The sequence below is a fragment of the Polyodon spathula genome, chromosome 17 (genome assembly GCF_017654505.1).
Source record: "Polyodon spathula isolate WHYD16114869_AA chromosome 17, ASM1765450v1, whole genome shotgun sequence".
In the NCBI taxonomy this organism is placed as follows: domain Eukaryota; kingdom Metazoa; phylum Chordata; class Actinopteri; order Acipenseriformes; family Polyodontidae; genus Polyodon; species Polyodon spathula.
Window position 1 is genome coordinate 26,672,486 of NC_054550.1, and position 13,482 is coordinate 26,685,967.

Genomic DNA, 13,482 nt, shown 5'->3' on the forward strand with positions numbered 1-13,482 from the left:
TAAGAGTTGTAAATGTAAAAGGTGTCATTTTGAATATTGTTGTCGATGAATTATAGATGTTTTGTGTGCATGTGTTTATTATGTATTTATTTATTTTACCTTTAAAAAGCGTCTTAAATTATTGTTAGAGATGTATGTGAAGTAGGTTATATTTTCTTACTTGTACATGTATCAGATACAGAATTATTTTTTTCCCCCCACCAGCTTTGATTCTTGTTATCGCTGAAGAATTGGTTTAGATAAGATGATATGTTGTTTGGCTCCCCCCGTGTGGAGTTGTAGCAGTCCTAATGCATACTCTGCATATCGGATCCTTTGGTCTCTCTCCTCTTTCAATAGCTGTTGTAGGACTGGCTATGGCCACCACTACTTCCGGGTTCCGTCATTTCATTCTCCCGCCGATCAGCGCTGCAAACTGACTCTGTTCTATAAGCAAGCTAGCAGCCAACCTGCCAACACTTACTGACACTCACTCATCTCAGAAAGAGCGAGCGAGCGAGAGAGAGAGAGACGAAATACCAACAAGGAAAGAGGAAAGATCTGAATTGCAATCTCTTAATTTCCATTGCTTTTTCTTTTGCAGTAATAATAAAAAGATAGCGATCCTAAGGCAAAAGGTGGAAGCGGAGTTATTGGAAGAAAACGAACTAAAAGATTCCTCCTCTCTTGATCATCATCAGCAACCATCATTCATTCATTACCTTGACAACCCCTGGCTTTGATTGACAGCTGGAGTGGCAAAAAGCCATGAGACACGACAGTTTAGTTACATGCGGGTTGTTGACGGGCCGATTGTAACCTTCAGTTTGGTGTTTGACATTTTTTTGCAAACGGGAAAACGAGAAAAAAAATTGCACCAACTCTTCTTGGTCGTTGTGTTTGCATTTTACCATATTGGAAAATAGGAGAAATCACTAAGTTGGTTGGAAAAGGAATCCTTCCACTAAATCACTTTCTAACCGGACTGGGATATTAAATATACGACACAGCCAGGAGTTTATTGGAGCGCAGACTGATGGCGCAAAGGGTAGGTTTAAATCTCCAACACTTACCTACTACAAGTCCACTATAAGAGGGCCTCTTCGATGGCACTCTTCTATTGATTATGGCGGCTCATATATTAAAAAAAAAAAAAAAAAAAAAAACAATAGAAAAAATAGATTCATAAATATTTTTATTTTACGCTTCTCAGTGATGCTCTGCGCCTTCCCCTACTTGATTTCAGTTTTTGATTAACCGGCGCTCTGCTAAAACACAGAGCTGTTTTCGAAAGGGGTCCATAAGTAATTTGCGGGTTTTATGAAACTGACGGAGAAGAGGGATTGCAGTTTAGAAATGTTTCTGGTAATCTCAGACCTTTTCATTTTTGCTCTTTTCTGTGTTATTGGGCTAGTCCTCTTCTCCTGGCGAATCTTTGCGTGTTATTTTCTTTTTTTTTTGTGCTTTCTGTCTTCTGTTTTACGTGTATGTCTGCTTTATTTTTACAGGTGATTTCAGTACAGAAATCATCGCTCGTTTTACAGCTGTTTCAGTGCTTTTTTCTACTTCATTTTCTTTGTTCTATTTGCTTACCTTTTATTCTATTCTTTTTCAGTACGATGAACTACCCCATTATGGTGGAATGGACGGAGTGGGGGTGCCAGCGTCTATGTACGGAGACCCTCACGCCCCCCGGCCGCTACCGCAGGTCCACCACCTTAACCATGGGCCGCCGCTACATGCCAGCCAACACTATGGAGCACATGCACCCCATGCAAATGTAATGCCAACCAGCATGGGAACTGCTATCAACGATGTTTTGAAGAGGGATAAAGATTCCATTTATGGGTAGGTAGACAAATAAAACTTGTAAAACGTTTTAGCATAAACAAAGAGTTGAAAAACAACTTTAGCATTCAACTGTGTACAAGTTAAAAACACACACACACAAAAACAATAGCATTTATTTTTTTATTTTATTTTATTTAGTCTTTAGAAGGGAATTCTGTGCAACATTATGTGACTAGCAGAACATTCATTATTTGCCTTTTAAAGAAATTCAAACATCATGCTACTTTGCAAACTACTTTTTTTTTTCCCCCAGAATTATTATTTGAAAAAAAAAAGTGTTATTTACATTTTACACTTTTAAGGAGGAGTAGTTTTCAACTTTTATTTTTTGTTGCCATGAAGGAATTGTTTGTTACAGATAACTACAGCAAAGAAAGCTACCATATTTTCTGAGGCGCGAAAACAAAGCAACAAAGTTACATTTTCATGCAGCTGGCAAGAAGAGTTAAAATAAAATGCATTTTATTTATACAGCGCAGAGATTCGAGTAATATTGACAGCATAGTAAACCAATATTCCCGATAAATGCTACATGTTAAAGTAATAAGCAACAATACAATATAACCATATTCATTCAACTACGCAAGTCATAACAATGAAAGTGGATTTGCAGGTCTTGTATATGTGTAACACATGCTATTATTGTGCAACGTGTCTATTGTTTCATTTAACCCACAATTGCCATACTCTGAACTTCTGTAATTCAAGTAATTGTTGTTTTTATAGTCGGGAGTGCTAAATAATAGATTAATAAAATAAAATAATAATAACAAAACACGTTACCACATGGTTAATTTACTGTACTAGAGGCTTATTTATGTTTTTTTCAATGTGAAGTATTTAAGTTCTCGCTTAGCTGAAGTTATAAAATGCTATATTGAGACTGCTCTTTTCCCCGTTGTAGTCACCCGCTATTCCCCCTGCTCGCGCTGGTTTTTGAGAAATGCGAGCTGGCGACTTGCACACCCCGAGAGCCCGGCGTTGCAGGCGGCGACGTCTGTTCTTCCGACTCCTTCAATGAGGATATCGCAGTGTTCGCTAAACAGGTCACTTTTCATTACATTTGAACTTTCCACTGTCTCAGTCGTGGCCACGATTTGCGCTTATCTTTTTTTTTTTTTTTTTTTTTTTTTTTTTAACGTTTTATAAATATAAGTTTTTGGTAGTTTACTACTGAAAGCCACGGCAACAGCAGAATCGCCTGCTTTCTCATATAAACATGCAAGTGAATGCACAGTGCACTTCCTTTCTGGCTAATGATATTGTTTATGATATATGTGATGATATTGTAAACTGTAGGTGTAGTACATTGAGTAAAATATTGCAGCTTTTAAGTTGGACTTTGGTTAAGATTAAAAGAAAAAGGACTGGTTTATTAAACAGATCGAGCGAACCAAGCAACAAACTGATGTACTTTCCGTCCACTATTTTAGGTTCGAGCAGAGAAACCTTTATTTTCATCAAATCCAGAGTTGGACAATTTGGTAAGAATGTTATAAATGGTTATATTTTATACAGTGTACAGACTTTTAGAGAACTATGACATGACTATTTTCAAAGCGCTGCGTTTACTTAGTCGAATGGAAGAAAGTGTGTGTGTGTGTGTGTGTGTGTGTGTGTGTGTGTGTGTGTGTGTGTGTGTGTGTGTGTGTGTGTGTGTGTGTGTGTGTAAAAAGAACAACATGAATGTTTCTTAGGGAGATCGCTTTGAAGTGTACAGGAAAAATCGAAGGGTTGTTGCATGATAATGCATTACATAGGAGGAAGTTGAGCTTAGTATCATTGTTTTCAATTTCAAAACTTTTTTTTTTTTAATTAATTTGGGCTATTCTCAATTTGAAAACATGCAATGTCCAATAAAGGCAACGGGTGTATAGGATATTCAAAAAATTGGTTGCTGAAGTTCAGATATTGTTTCCCTGTACCCACAGATCCCCAAGGGAACGGACTTTTGTAAAAGAAAAAAAAAAAAAAAGAAAAAATTGCAAAAAGTTTTAAATCGATGCATACCACAACTTTTTCTTTTTTTTTTTTTTTTTTTTTTAAAGATTAGAATATTGATTGTTACCACTTAAAACTCAAAATCAACAGTTTTGCTTTCCGTCGTGGTTTCATATTGTTGTTTATTCATTACTTGCTTCAACCAGTTAATCAACACATGAATATTTTATTAATTAAAAATATTTCTAACAGTTCTTCTTTATATATATGTGTTTGTGTGTGTGTGTGTGTGTGTGTGTGTGTGTGTGTGTGTGTGTGTGTGTGTGTGTGTGTGTGTGTGTGTAATTTTATTTTATTTTATTTTTTTACACAGATGATTCAAGCCATACAAGTATTACGGTTTCATCTTTTGGAGTTAGAAAAGGTAAACTAAGTTTTAATTTTTTTATATACATTGAAGACAGTGTTTGGAAATATTACAGCATTTAAAAATGTAATATTTAAATTCTGGTCATTATTGTACACCGTCTCTGCAGTGGGACTTTAAAATAGAGATATTTAAATTCTAAGTTAATAATAAATTATTATTATATATTATTATTGTAAATTATTATCTGTAATGAAAAATTAGCTAGTGCTCTGACGGTCTGTCATGCTACTGTTTAATTTAAAGTTCACAGTGTCAGAACTTGAACTGTAATTTTAGTATATCCATAGTACGATTTCATTGCTGAAAGAAATACCTATAATACGGTCTGTCACAACTGTTAATTTAATTTCCAGTGTCAGAAATGAACTGTAATTTTAGCATATAGCGATGCATTGAAAGAAACTACTCAAGTATGGAATAGGTGGCTGATTGCTTGATTTTTTTTTTTTTTTAATGGAATAGCAACATTATACCAAACCACTGCAGCGTCAATTAAAACAAACAGCAGAAAATATATTTAAATATTGGTGTTATGTAGGGGCATGCTTTAATGATAACAACTGTAATCCATATCTTATTTTATTTATTTATTTTTTAGTTATATATGCATATGCTCCAGCGGTATCCAAATTACGTTTTCAGATAAAGATGCTATCATAAAATCCTTTTCTGCTCCATGAATAGCTCTTTCGGTTTGACATGGTTTCTTTTTTCTGCCTTTCAACTTGTTGCTCCAGTCTCCTGAGAATAATAACGGCAGCAACAATTTCACTATTGTTTCCTTGCCATTGACTGTTATGCCTCTTAATTATAGTTATTCTTGGACTAGATCGCTGGGTTTCTAAAGGTATTTTCCTTTGCGTTTAGGTCCACGAGCTGTGTGATAATTTCTGCCATAGGTACATTAGTTGTTTAAAAGGAAAAATGCCAATCGATCTCGTTATTGACGAAAGGGATGGCAACTCAAAGTCGGACCTCGAAGAGCTTTCAGGATCTTCAACAAACTTAGCTGACCATGTGAGTTGCTGGGGGTTTTACATGTATGTTTCTCTGTTTAAACCACATTCATTTCTTTCTTCTTTTTTTTATGGGCGTTAAGTGTCTTTTGACTAGGTTTAGCTCACTGCTTGCGGTGCTTTTTCGCCGCAGTTTTGTCTTTTCACTTGAAAGAATGTCTTTAAAAAGTATTTTAAATGCTCGTTTACAGTGCTTGGGATGTTGTTCATTTCCTTTTTCCTATTCTGCAGAAAGGGTGTCGATAGTTCAGGAATCGGATATACACACCAAGACTGAACTTTTTCCTTTTCCCCTCCTCTTAGGCTGCTTTTATACTGTTTACCTATTTTTAGATCTTAATCCAATACCACGATGTCGACAGGGACTAATTGATTATGATGTGCGTGATTAAAGTAATAGCAAACATTAGCTAGCTGCTTTTGCAGTAAATCGTAAACTGTACAATCCCTCAGATAGTCTCAGTGCATGCTGACGCTTGTCGCTGCGTTGTGCGAATTGACTTTTTCAGAACGATAGATTTTAAAATGTTGAGTGATAATGTTAAGCACAACGATGTTTATATTCATTTTGGTTATCTTGGTAGCATAAGATATTTCTGTTTGTTATTAAACTTGTTATTGCTATTTTGTTTATACAAAACATTGTTTTGTATGACATTATTCTTGCTATCTGTGGTGCAGATGAAACTTGGTTCCGGGCGCTTAATTGTATTCAAATAACATATCATAGAAATTATATTGAAATCTTCAGAGTTTACATTAGGAAGGAGAATGGCTGGATTAAAAACTACATGCGACCGTGCACAACAGGCACGGTCATTGAGAAGCAGGCATTCAAAGGGACAGGGCTGCAGTTAAGAGTTACAGTCCAGGTTATAGCCTGGTTGATTGGATTGTGTTGCTTAGCATGATCAAAATATGAATGGGTGCTTTTTTGAAGCGACGGTTTAATTTTTAATATTGATTTGGCCGGCACTGTAGCAATGCTGTTGTAACTGTCATGTTATTATCAGAACAGATGCAAAAGCAATTGTGAGACAGACTGTACAGTCAGTGAGTTGGGTACAAGGCAGTGTAAATCATCTGCGAAGCTGTAAATACGGAATGCGATTTAGTACAGAAAAAAAAATAATAATCGCGTGCATCTGCGCAGTAATGTGTACTGCACATATCAGTTATGAATTTAATGCATTGTGATTAAATGATCATGTAAGCGAAGACTATCCAATTTCTGTTGAAGATTAAAGTGGTATGTGGTTAACATTTTTATAAAATCGAGAGTACAGTAGCCTATATTCACTGATACTGTGACGGATTGATATCTATCAACTGCACATGCTCAAGCCTATTAGGCATTACTGTAGATGTAAGTGTTATGCAAAGCCATTTTGCCGCGTCTGTTAGGGCTTGTCTTGTAATATTGGAAAATTGCTGTTTTGTTCAGATTGTGCATGATAAAGGTGGCTCAGTTTGGGGTTATTGAAAAATTGCAGGGCCTTATCAACTTCTGTTTAAGCCTGAAACTAGAGTTTGTTTCAAGTGTAAGTGTAGAAATGAGGCATGCTGTTGTTTATACTAAAGAGATTAGATAAACTAGTCTGTTTAGTTTCGTGGCAGATGGCAGATGCCCAAGCCAATTGTTCCATTATAATATTCAAATTTAGACATTGCAGTCGGACCATTGTGTAAAGTACTACTTCGATAATTTAATAATTAAAGATGCCAACAACAAGCCTGAGTGTGGATGACTGCCCGTTTATCTTCAACCCATCAAGGGTTACCACTTAATTTGGTATTTTAGTTTAGAGCCTTTTATTTCACTGAGATTTCAGCTTTTCATTTTGCTACAGCTGTTTGTTCTTAAAGAATCACTAATCTGTCCAGTAAGAACACCATCTAGAAACTTGTGGACAATTTCAAATATGCAGTTTGCTTTAGTTTGGAGAGTACAGGCTTTCATTTTTAAGCTTATGGAAAAGCAGATACATTCCCTAAGTAACGCTGACCCCCTAACAGTTTGAGTTTTAAACTGATTATTAAATGGTGCTATAAATGAAATCTAATCTGTCCCATATGAAATGCATTAAAATGTTTCAAGAGGAGCTAATATTGACTAAAGCTGTTATTCATAGTTTAAGAAGTATAGGTTTATGCAAAATAAAAGTGTGTGTGTGTGCGTGCGTGCGTGCGTAGGTGCGTGCGTGCGTGCGTGTTTTTTAACATTATGAACTGATACTGCCCATATTTGAATGACCGTGCAAGGCATCTATAGTCAGTTTTTTTTTTTTTTTTTTGGTGCAATATAATACAATGTACAAATAAAACTTGAAAATAATGGTTACATGAAATCAAGCAAAGGGTTTAGCCTTGACTGTAATTGGGTTAGGGTATGTGACATGGGTTTAGTAAGACTTCACACACACACACACACACACACACACACACACACACACACACACACACACACACACACACAAAAAACATTCTGAACTTGTTGGTTTAGAAAACATGCAAAATACCATTAGTTCTATTTTTAAACATAACAAGGGTGTAATAGGCTACAATACACCATGTTCCTTCTTTTACAAGGACTGAATATTTCCACAGCAGAAATATTAACAAGCCTGTCTAAAAACATGTACAGACACAAAGGTGAACTTGTGCTGAGTTTACGCTCATCTGAAAATAAACTTCAGATTGAAATGGGGAATAATGGGCAACAGACAGTTGTGGAAAGAAATGTGCTGTTTGATGGCAGTAAAAGTTTTTTGTAAAAAGGGATTTTTTTTTGTATAATTCATTACTAGCTTCTCTTTTCAGCACAGAGGGAGAGGCAATCTAATAGTTAGATATGCTAATTTATTTAGTTTGACTCTCTCACGTCCATTTTTCTGTTCTTTGATATGCATTTTTAATACATAGCCCAAGGCTAGATCTCATTTGGTGAAAGTTGGCATAGTGTAGATGATGAGCCACTTCAGAACGAAGGAGACAGACTGTTTTCTTTTTTGTTCTTTTCTTTACCTGATGGTAGGCAGTAATCAGCGTCCTCTTATTTGCATTTGGAATGCTGTATTGTCTTTGAACCGATTGGTTTAGACCAATGTCAATGAAAATAAGTCCTTCTGTACACCTTTTCGGTGGATGTGATTTTGTACATCTGTTGCCCTTAAGTCCTTCTGTACACCTTTTCGGTGGATGTGATTTTGTACATCTGTTGCCCTTCCCTCTTTCTCTCTCTCTCTCTCTCTCTCTCTCTCTCTCTCTCTCTCTCTCTCTCTCTCTCTCTCTCTCACATATATAGACTCTTGATGCCACCTATAAAGTAATAGCTTAATGCCTCTAGAATCCACTTCTATTTCAGTCGGCTAAGCTGTTCTTCAAAATATTCAAGCTTTTTTCCCCCAAAAGCCATAGTCGGAAGCGCAAATTAATTTTAACTGAATATCATCTCCTCTAATGAACAGAAACACTAGACAAGTCTATGTTTTTGTCTACCTTTCTGTAGGTGTGTGCTCTTTTTTCATTTTCTTAAGGTGACACATGTGTTAGCACAGAATTTATTTCCTGGCACACCTTGTAAAGTGCCACTGCTTTTCATATACCTGTTACTGGTATCATTGTTGGTCTTCAATTCATTTGTAGTCATGCGAGACTGCCAGCAAAGCAGATTTATCAGTGTTTATGTAAAGCAATAATGTTTTTTGTGCCCAAAAAGCAAACTGTATTGGCTGTGTTATTATAAACTATGCAGCACATCCTTACTTTTCCACTTTATTTGCATTTTCTTTTGTCTTCAACAAATGGAATACCTTCTATCTGGGCCAACTCAAAAGCATGGCTATGCATAAAACTCCCTATTGTAAACCTGATATCTGCATTTCTGTGCATTAAGGGACATGTAACATGTGCAATCAGCTGTGTTTATACATGTAAAGAAAACACTGTTACATGTAACACGTGAGTAAGTTTATTGTTTCAAGCAGTTACATTGTACTGTTAATGTATATCACCATTTTTATTCCCCCAGTACTTTATAAATGACAGCATTGAAATATCTTGCATATTAGCTGCGTTTTTGATAAATTGCCATTGCTTACTAGTACTTGCCTGTAAATTCTTACCTTTAAGTGAGATTTAAATTGTAAATTTAATTAGTAGCAATTACAAAACTATCTACAATGAAAAATAGACACACTACAGAGTCCAGATACAATAAATATTCATTAACATATTTGGTACTGTGTCCCATAGTAAAATTGTTTTATTTAAACCCAAACATAGGTTTTACCACATGTTGTTATTAGACAGTTACTTGTTATAAATTATAAGAGGAAATTAAATTTTCCACCCACTAGATAATTTATTATGTTATAAATATGTCTTTGCCTAATAGAAAAGTATGGTTCATTTTAGCTGCTATGTGGAATTGCTGTATAATTATGTTTTAAATTATGCCGAAACATGTAAGAAGTGATCTTGCCTGTAGGTTGAGGCAAAACATTCTGTAACATACTTCTCCTAAGATTTGTAGGTGAACGATGTGTTTTATGCCAACAATAAGCACTGCTTAGCATTTAACTTCCCCAGCATTGTAACAGTATACAGTGGCATTGAAATCTTTGACCCGCTGAACCACCTCCCTGGCGGGAAACGACAATTAGTAAATAAAAAGTATATCTCAATAGAAGATCTCTATGTGGTTTTGACTTCTACTGCCTACCAGTAAAAAGAAAAAGGTATATCCCCTTAAAAAAAAAAAAAAAAACACTTTGATAGGTAAAATTGTTTACATTTCCCAGTACTGGGGTTTCACCTACTGAGGAGGGACGCATCCGATTTCCTTCATATACCAAGAGACCTATATCCATGCTCTGCTCTTTTCTAGCTTTAGCAAAATTCAATGATGGTGTTAAATCAATTTTTTAAATTCCAAGGGACGAAAACACTGGCAAAATTGTGTTTTCCAGGCAAGGCGGTGTGTGTAAATGAGAAACGGTAGATAGCGACAGTGTTCTCCTGTGGCCTAGCTACTACAAGCTTTCCCCATATTGTCGCCTGGTTTTATATTAATTACAACTTGCATTATCAGCTGTACGTCTGTAACCTGGCAAATAGAAAGTGCTGCCCCTGGAGACCTAGCTTCTTGTATCTATTTTCCATCTACTTCCATTGTGCTGTGCTTGGTATTTGCTTCCTTTCTCTGGGTAACTGCGCTCTTTAACACAATTAGGAAAGAGCAAGGAATGAACCATGTTTGACTCCTAATAATTATTGAAGCTATTGGGAATTGTTGCATGCATGCAATGCTTTTGCTTTTGCACTTTAAATTGCATCATTGAGGCGGATGTTGACTTAGTTTCATGACTACAACTTAAATGGACTTTTAAAGATATTGAAAATGGTTTTAATGCTACACCTTCAGCTAGTCAGGAGCCCTGTGTATTAAGAGATTTACTGAATAATGAATATCAAAGTAGTGAAAGGAAGTAGCTGTGGGATTTAATAAGTGAATGCAGAGAATTGTTAGAACTGTCTTTGAACACATAATTTAAGAAATGTACTCAAACAGAACATATGTAAAATATGTAATATTCTGTTTAATCCATTTACTTATGTTTGGGTTCTAGAAGTATTTAGCACAGTGAATGTCTTAGAATGCCTGGCACTTCTTTATTTTGTACAGCCAATGTACATGTAAAATCACACAGTAAGTATACAGCCCCAAACCAAAGTAGTCAGTCCTGCACAACAAACAGTGACCTTTAGCAGAGCAAAGGCTAGTATGAAGGGATAGGCAGCAGTGGGTGTTTTTTATATGCACCTAGTCATTTTCTTCCCCAAGAACAACAGTGCATTTTCAGAACACAAAGTCTGGCTTGGCCTAGATAGATTGTATGACGTTGTTTTTTGTGGGTTTTTTTAATGACATTTGCCTTGAAACATAAAGGAGGTGTTACTGGATAATTAATGTAATTTTAACATCTGTGGTAGGGATCTGTAGAAAAAGATGGCTTAAAAGAGACCTCAGTGCATAAATTAACATCACTATGCCTCATTCCCAAAACCTTGGCCTAGGTGAACATGTTGCAATTATTCTGTTTTCTAAAAAGAAGGTTCTTGCTCGTTGTTGGAGGGCTAAATTCATGCCGAGCTATTGTTTCTTCTCTTTTTCATGTAATTCTTCAAGCTCTTTATCTGATTACCATCCGGCAAACAGCTGACGCTAAGAGGCTGCAGAGGGCTGAAGAGCCCCTGTCTGCTGTTTGCCTTCAGCTTGAAGCTATTTGAGTGCTTTCCTAACTTGCAGATAAAAAGGGTAGCTCATAGGCACAGCTCCGGCACAAGCGCTAGGCAGGAGGGAAAGTTGTTAAATCTCTGTGTTTTGCTCCTGACTGTTTCAGTGCTGGTTTAACAACTTAGCTTTTAATGCAGGACTCTTTTAAATATTTTTTTTTGTTTGTGTAGTATCTTACCAAAAAAAAAAAGAAAATGGTAATTTTTTTTTTTTTTATAGAACTTCTTTTTTCTTTTTTTTTTACAGTGGGTTGAGGGGGGATTTGTTCTTTCCTATTGCAGAGATGGTGTCAGTCAATACCATATTGTTGTCACATGCAGGTGACATGTACAAGTGCAGGGGCAGGCCTGGGGCTGATCTGTTTCATGTGTTCTGCCTCTCCTTTCTGCCAGAGGAAATGCCATCTCTTGCCCGCCTTCATGTGGAGCTTTTCCTGTACAATAGAAATCCTGTTTTCCTTTAAGCAACAGCAGGATATTGGGAATGACTACGGAAGGAGAGGAGGACCAGGAAGATCATACACTCAGCAGCGTTGTTCTAAAACTGCAACTTTCTGTTTTCAGCACTTACCTCTTTGAAAAGCAAGCTTTCACTCCAGGAATAAAGTAGTTGATTTTGTTATGTTGTGAAAGAGAATCATTGTTTTGCTTTTCTTTTTGCCAGAACAGCATTGTTATATAACAGTTTTTTTTCCAACTTTAACAAGATGTTTACACTTTTGGCATTTTCTACTAAATATGGTTATGGTTCTATACTTTCTTGTTAAAGATATTAAATACATGCATGGATTTTCTATGTTTGGACTTTTATATACATTACTATGATAACTGTTTTTTAACTTCATTGAGGTGCAACATATTTTGTGAAAATAAGTCAGATTTCTAGTGAGAATTGCCATAACACAGTTTTAATACTGTTTAAAACTTTAAAATGTAAAGTGAACATATTACTAGAAATATCCTAAAATGAATACGGTAAAGCCAGACCATTTTAAAGTGGAAATGACATTTGTTGTGCAACACCAGGTCCTTGAGACAGTGCTTGTTGTAAAGAAATTAAACAGTCGACACTTCAGTGCTAGCTGATCCTTGAGATGAGTATGTACAGCGTATTGCAAGCTCGTTCTCTGACTCTAATACTTTAGAGATGCTAATGCGATTCCTTTGCCTTATTTCTCCCCCCTCTGCTTTCTGTTCCTAATTTGCTGCTGGAACTGTATCTGTGGAAAAAAATTCCTTGGCTTCCTCACACCAGAACCCAGCGTCTTGGAGAGACCATGATGATGCAACCTCCACACATTCGGCAGGCACACCAGGGCCCTCCAGCGGGGGCCATGCTTCCCAGAGCGGAGACAACAGCAGCGAACAAGGTAAGTGGTCAACCCTTTTCTCCTTCTCGCCAAGCAGGCATGACTAAAATAACTTGATCTGTAATTATATTAGTGCATGTGTTATAATAGTAATATTAGTATGAATGGTTGTGGTGTACTCATCTGTGTATGTCATGCCATTTCCTTTAACACACACACTTACAGTGTATCTATAGATCACTTTTAAAGAAAGACATGGAATTATTAGTACTATACTGTATTTGGGGTTTATATGGTATTACCCAGACTGGATGATTATTTAATCTCAAGCCAGAATTTAAAGCATGTGAGTTGTAGGTTATTTATATAATGAGCACTGCTATGCCAGATAGCTATTTGTTTATGCAAGAATAACTTGTTAGATGTAGTCATGGTCATTTACTTTGTTCATATCTCGGCAACAAAAATCTGCTACTGCATTACATTACAATACAATGTTGGATAATTTGTGGTATTTATCATTGGTGGAATGCTTTAAATACAATGTCAGTTGTAGTTAGCGAACGCTTCCCATGCAGCAACATATGAAAGATAATCCTGATTTCATTAGTGTATGGCTGCTCTTTGTTTTTTTCCTTATGTCATCACTGCTAGGCCA

The 13,482-nt window shown here is 36.2% G+C and overlaps 1 protein-coding gene across 9 annotated transcripts in view; it reads left to right on the forward strand.

The window, feature by feature from the left end:
• The first annotated feature begins 347 nt into the window (after positions 1–347).
• Positions 348–13,482, forward strand: part of LOC121330023 (homeobox protein Meis2-like) — a 68,589-nt gene continuing 55,454 nt past the window's right edge. For 2 of the 9 annotated variants that reach the window (XM_041276229.1, XM_041276230.1), the window contains exons 1-7: positions 1,090–1,344; positions 1,595–1,827; positions 2,735–2,876; positions 3,264–3,314; positions 4,145–4,195; positions 5,069–5,218; positions 12,770–12,884. In XM_041276229.1, the coding sequence (XP_041132163.1) occupies positions 1,300–1,344; positions 1,595–1,827; positions 2,735–2,876; positions 3,264–3,314; positions 4,145–4,195; positions 5,069–5,218; positions 12,770–12,884 (787 nt within the window). In that variant the 5' untranslated portion in view covers positions 1,090–1,299. Of the gene's footprint in view, positions 1,028–1,084; positions 1,345–1,594; positions 1,828–2,734; positions 2,877–3,263; positions 3,315–4,144; positions 4,196–5,068; positions 5,219–12,769; positions 12,885–13,482 lie in introns of those variants that run through there. The other 7 variants (XM_041276237.1, XM_041276238.1, XM_041276231.1 and 4 more) reach the window with 7 other exon arrangements.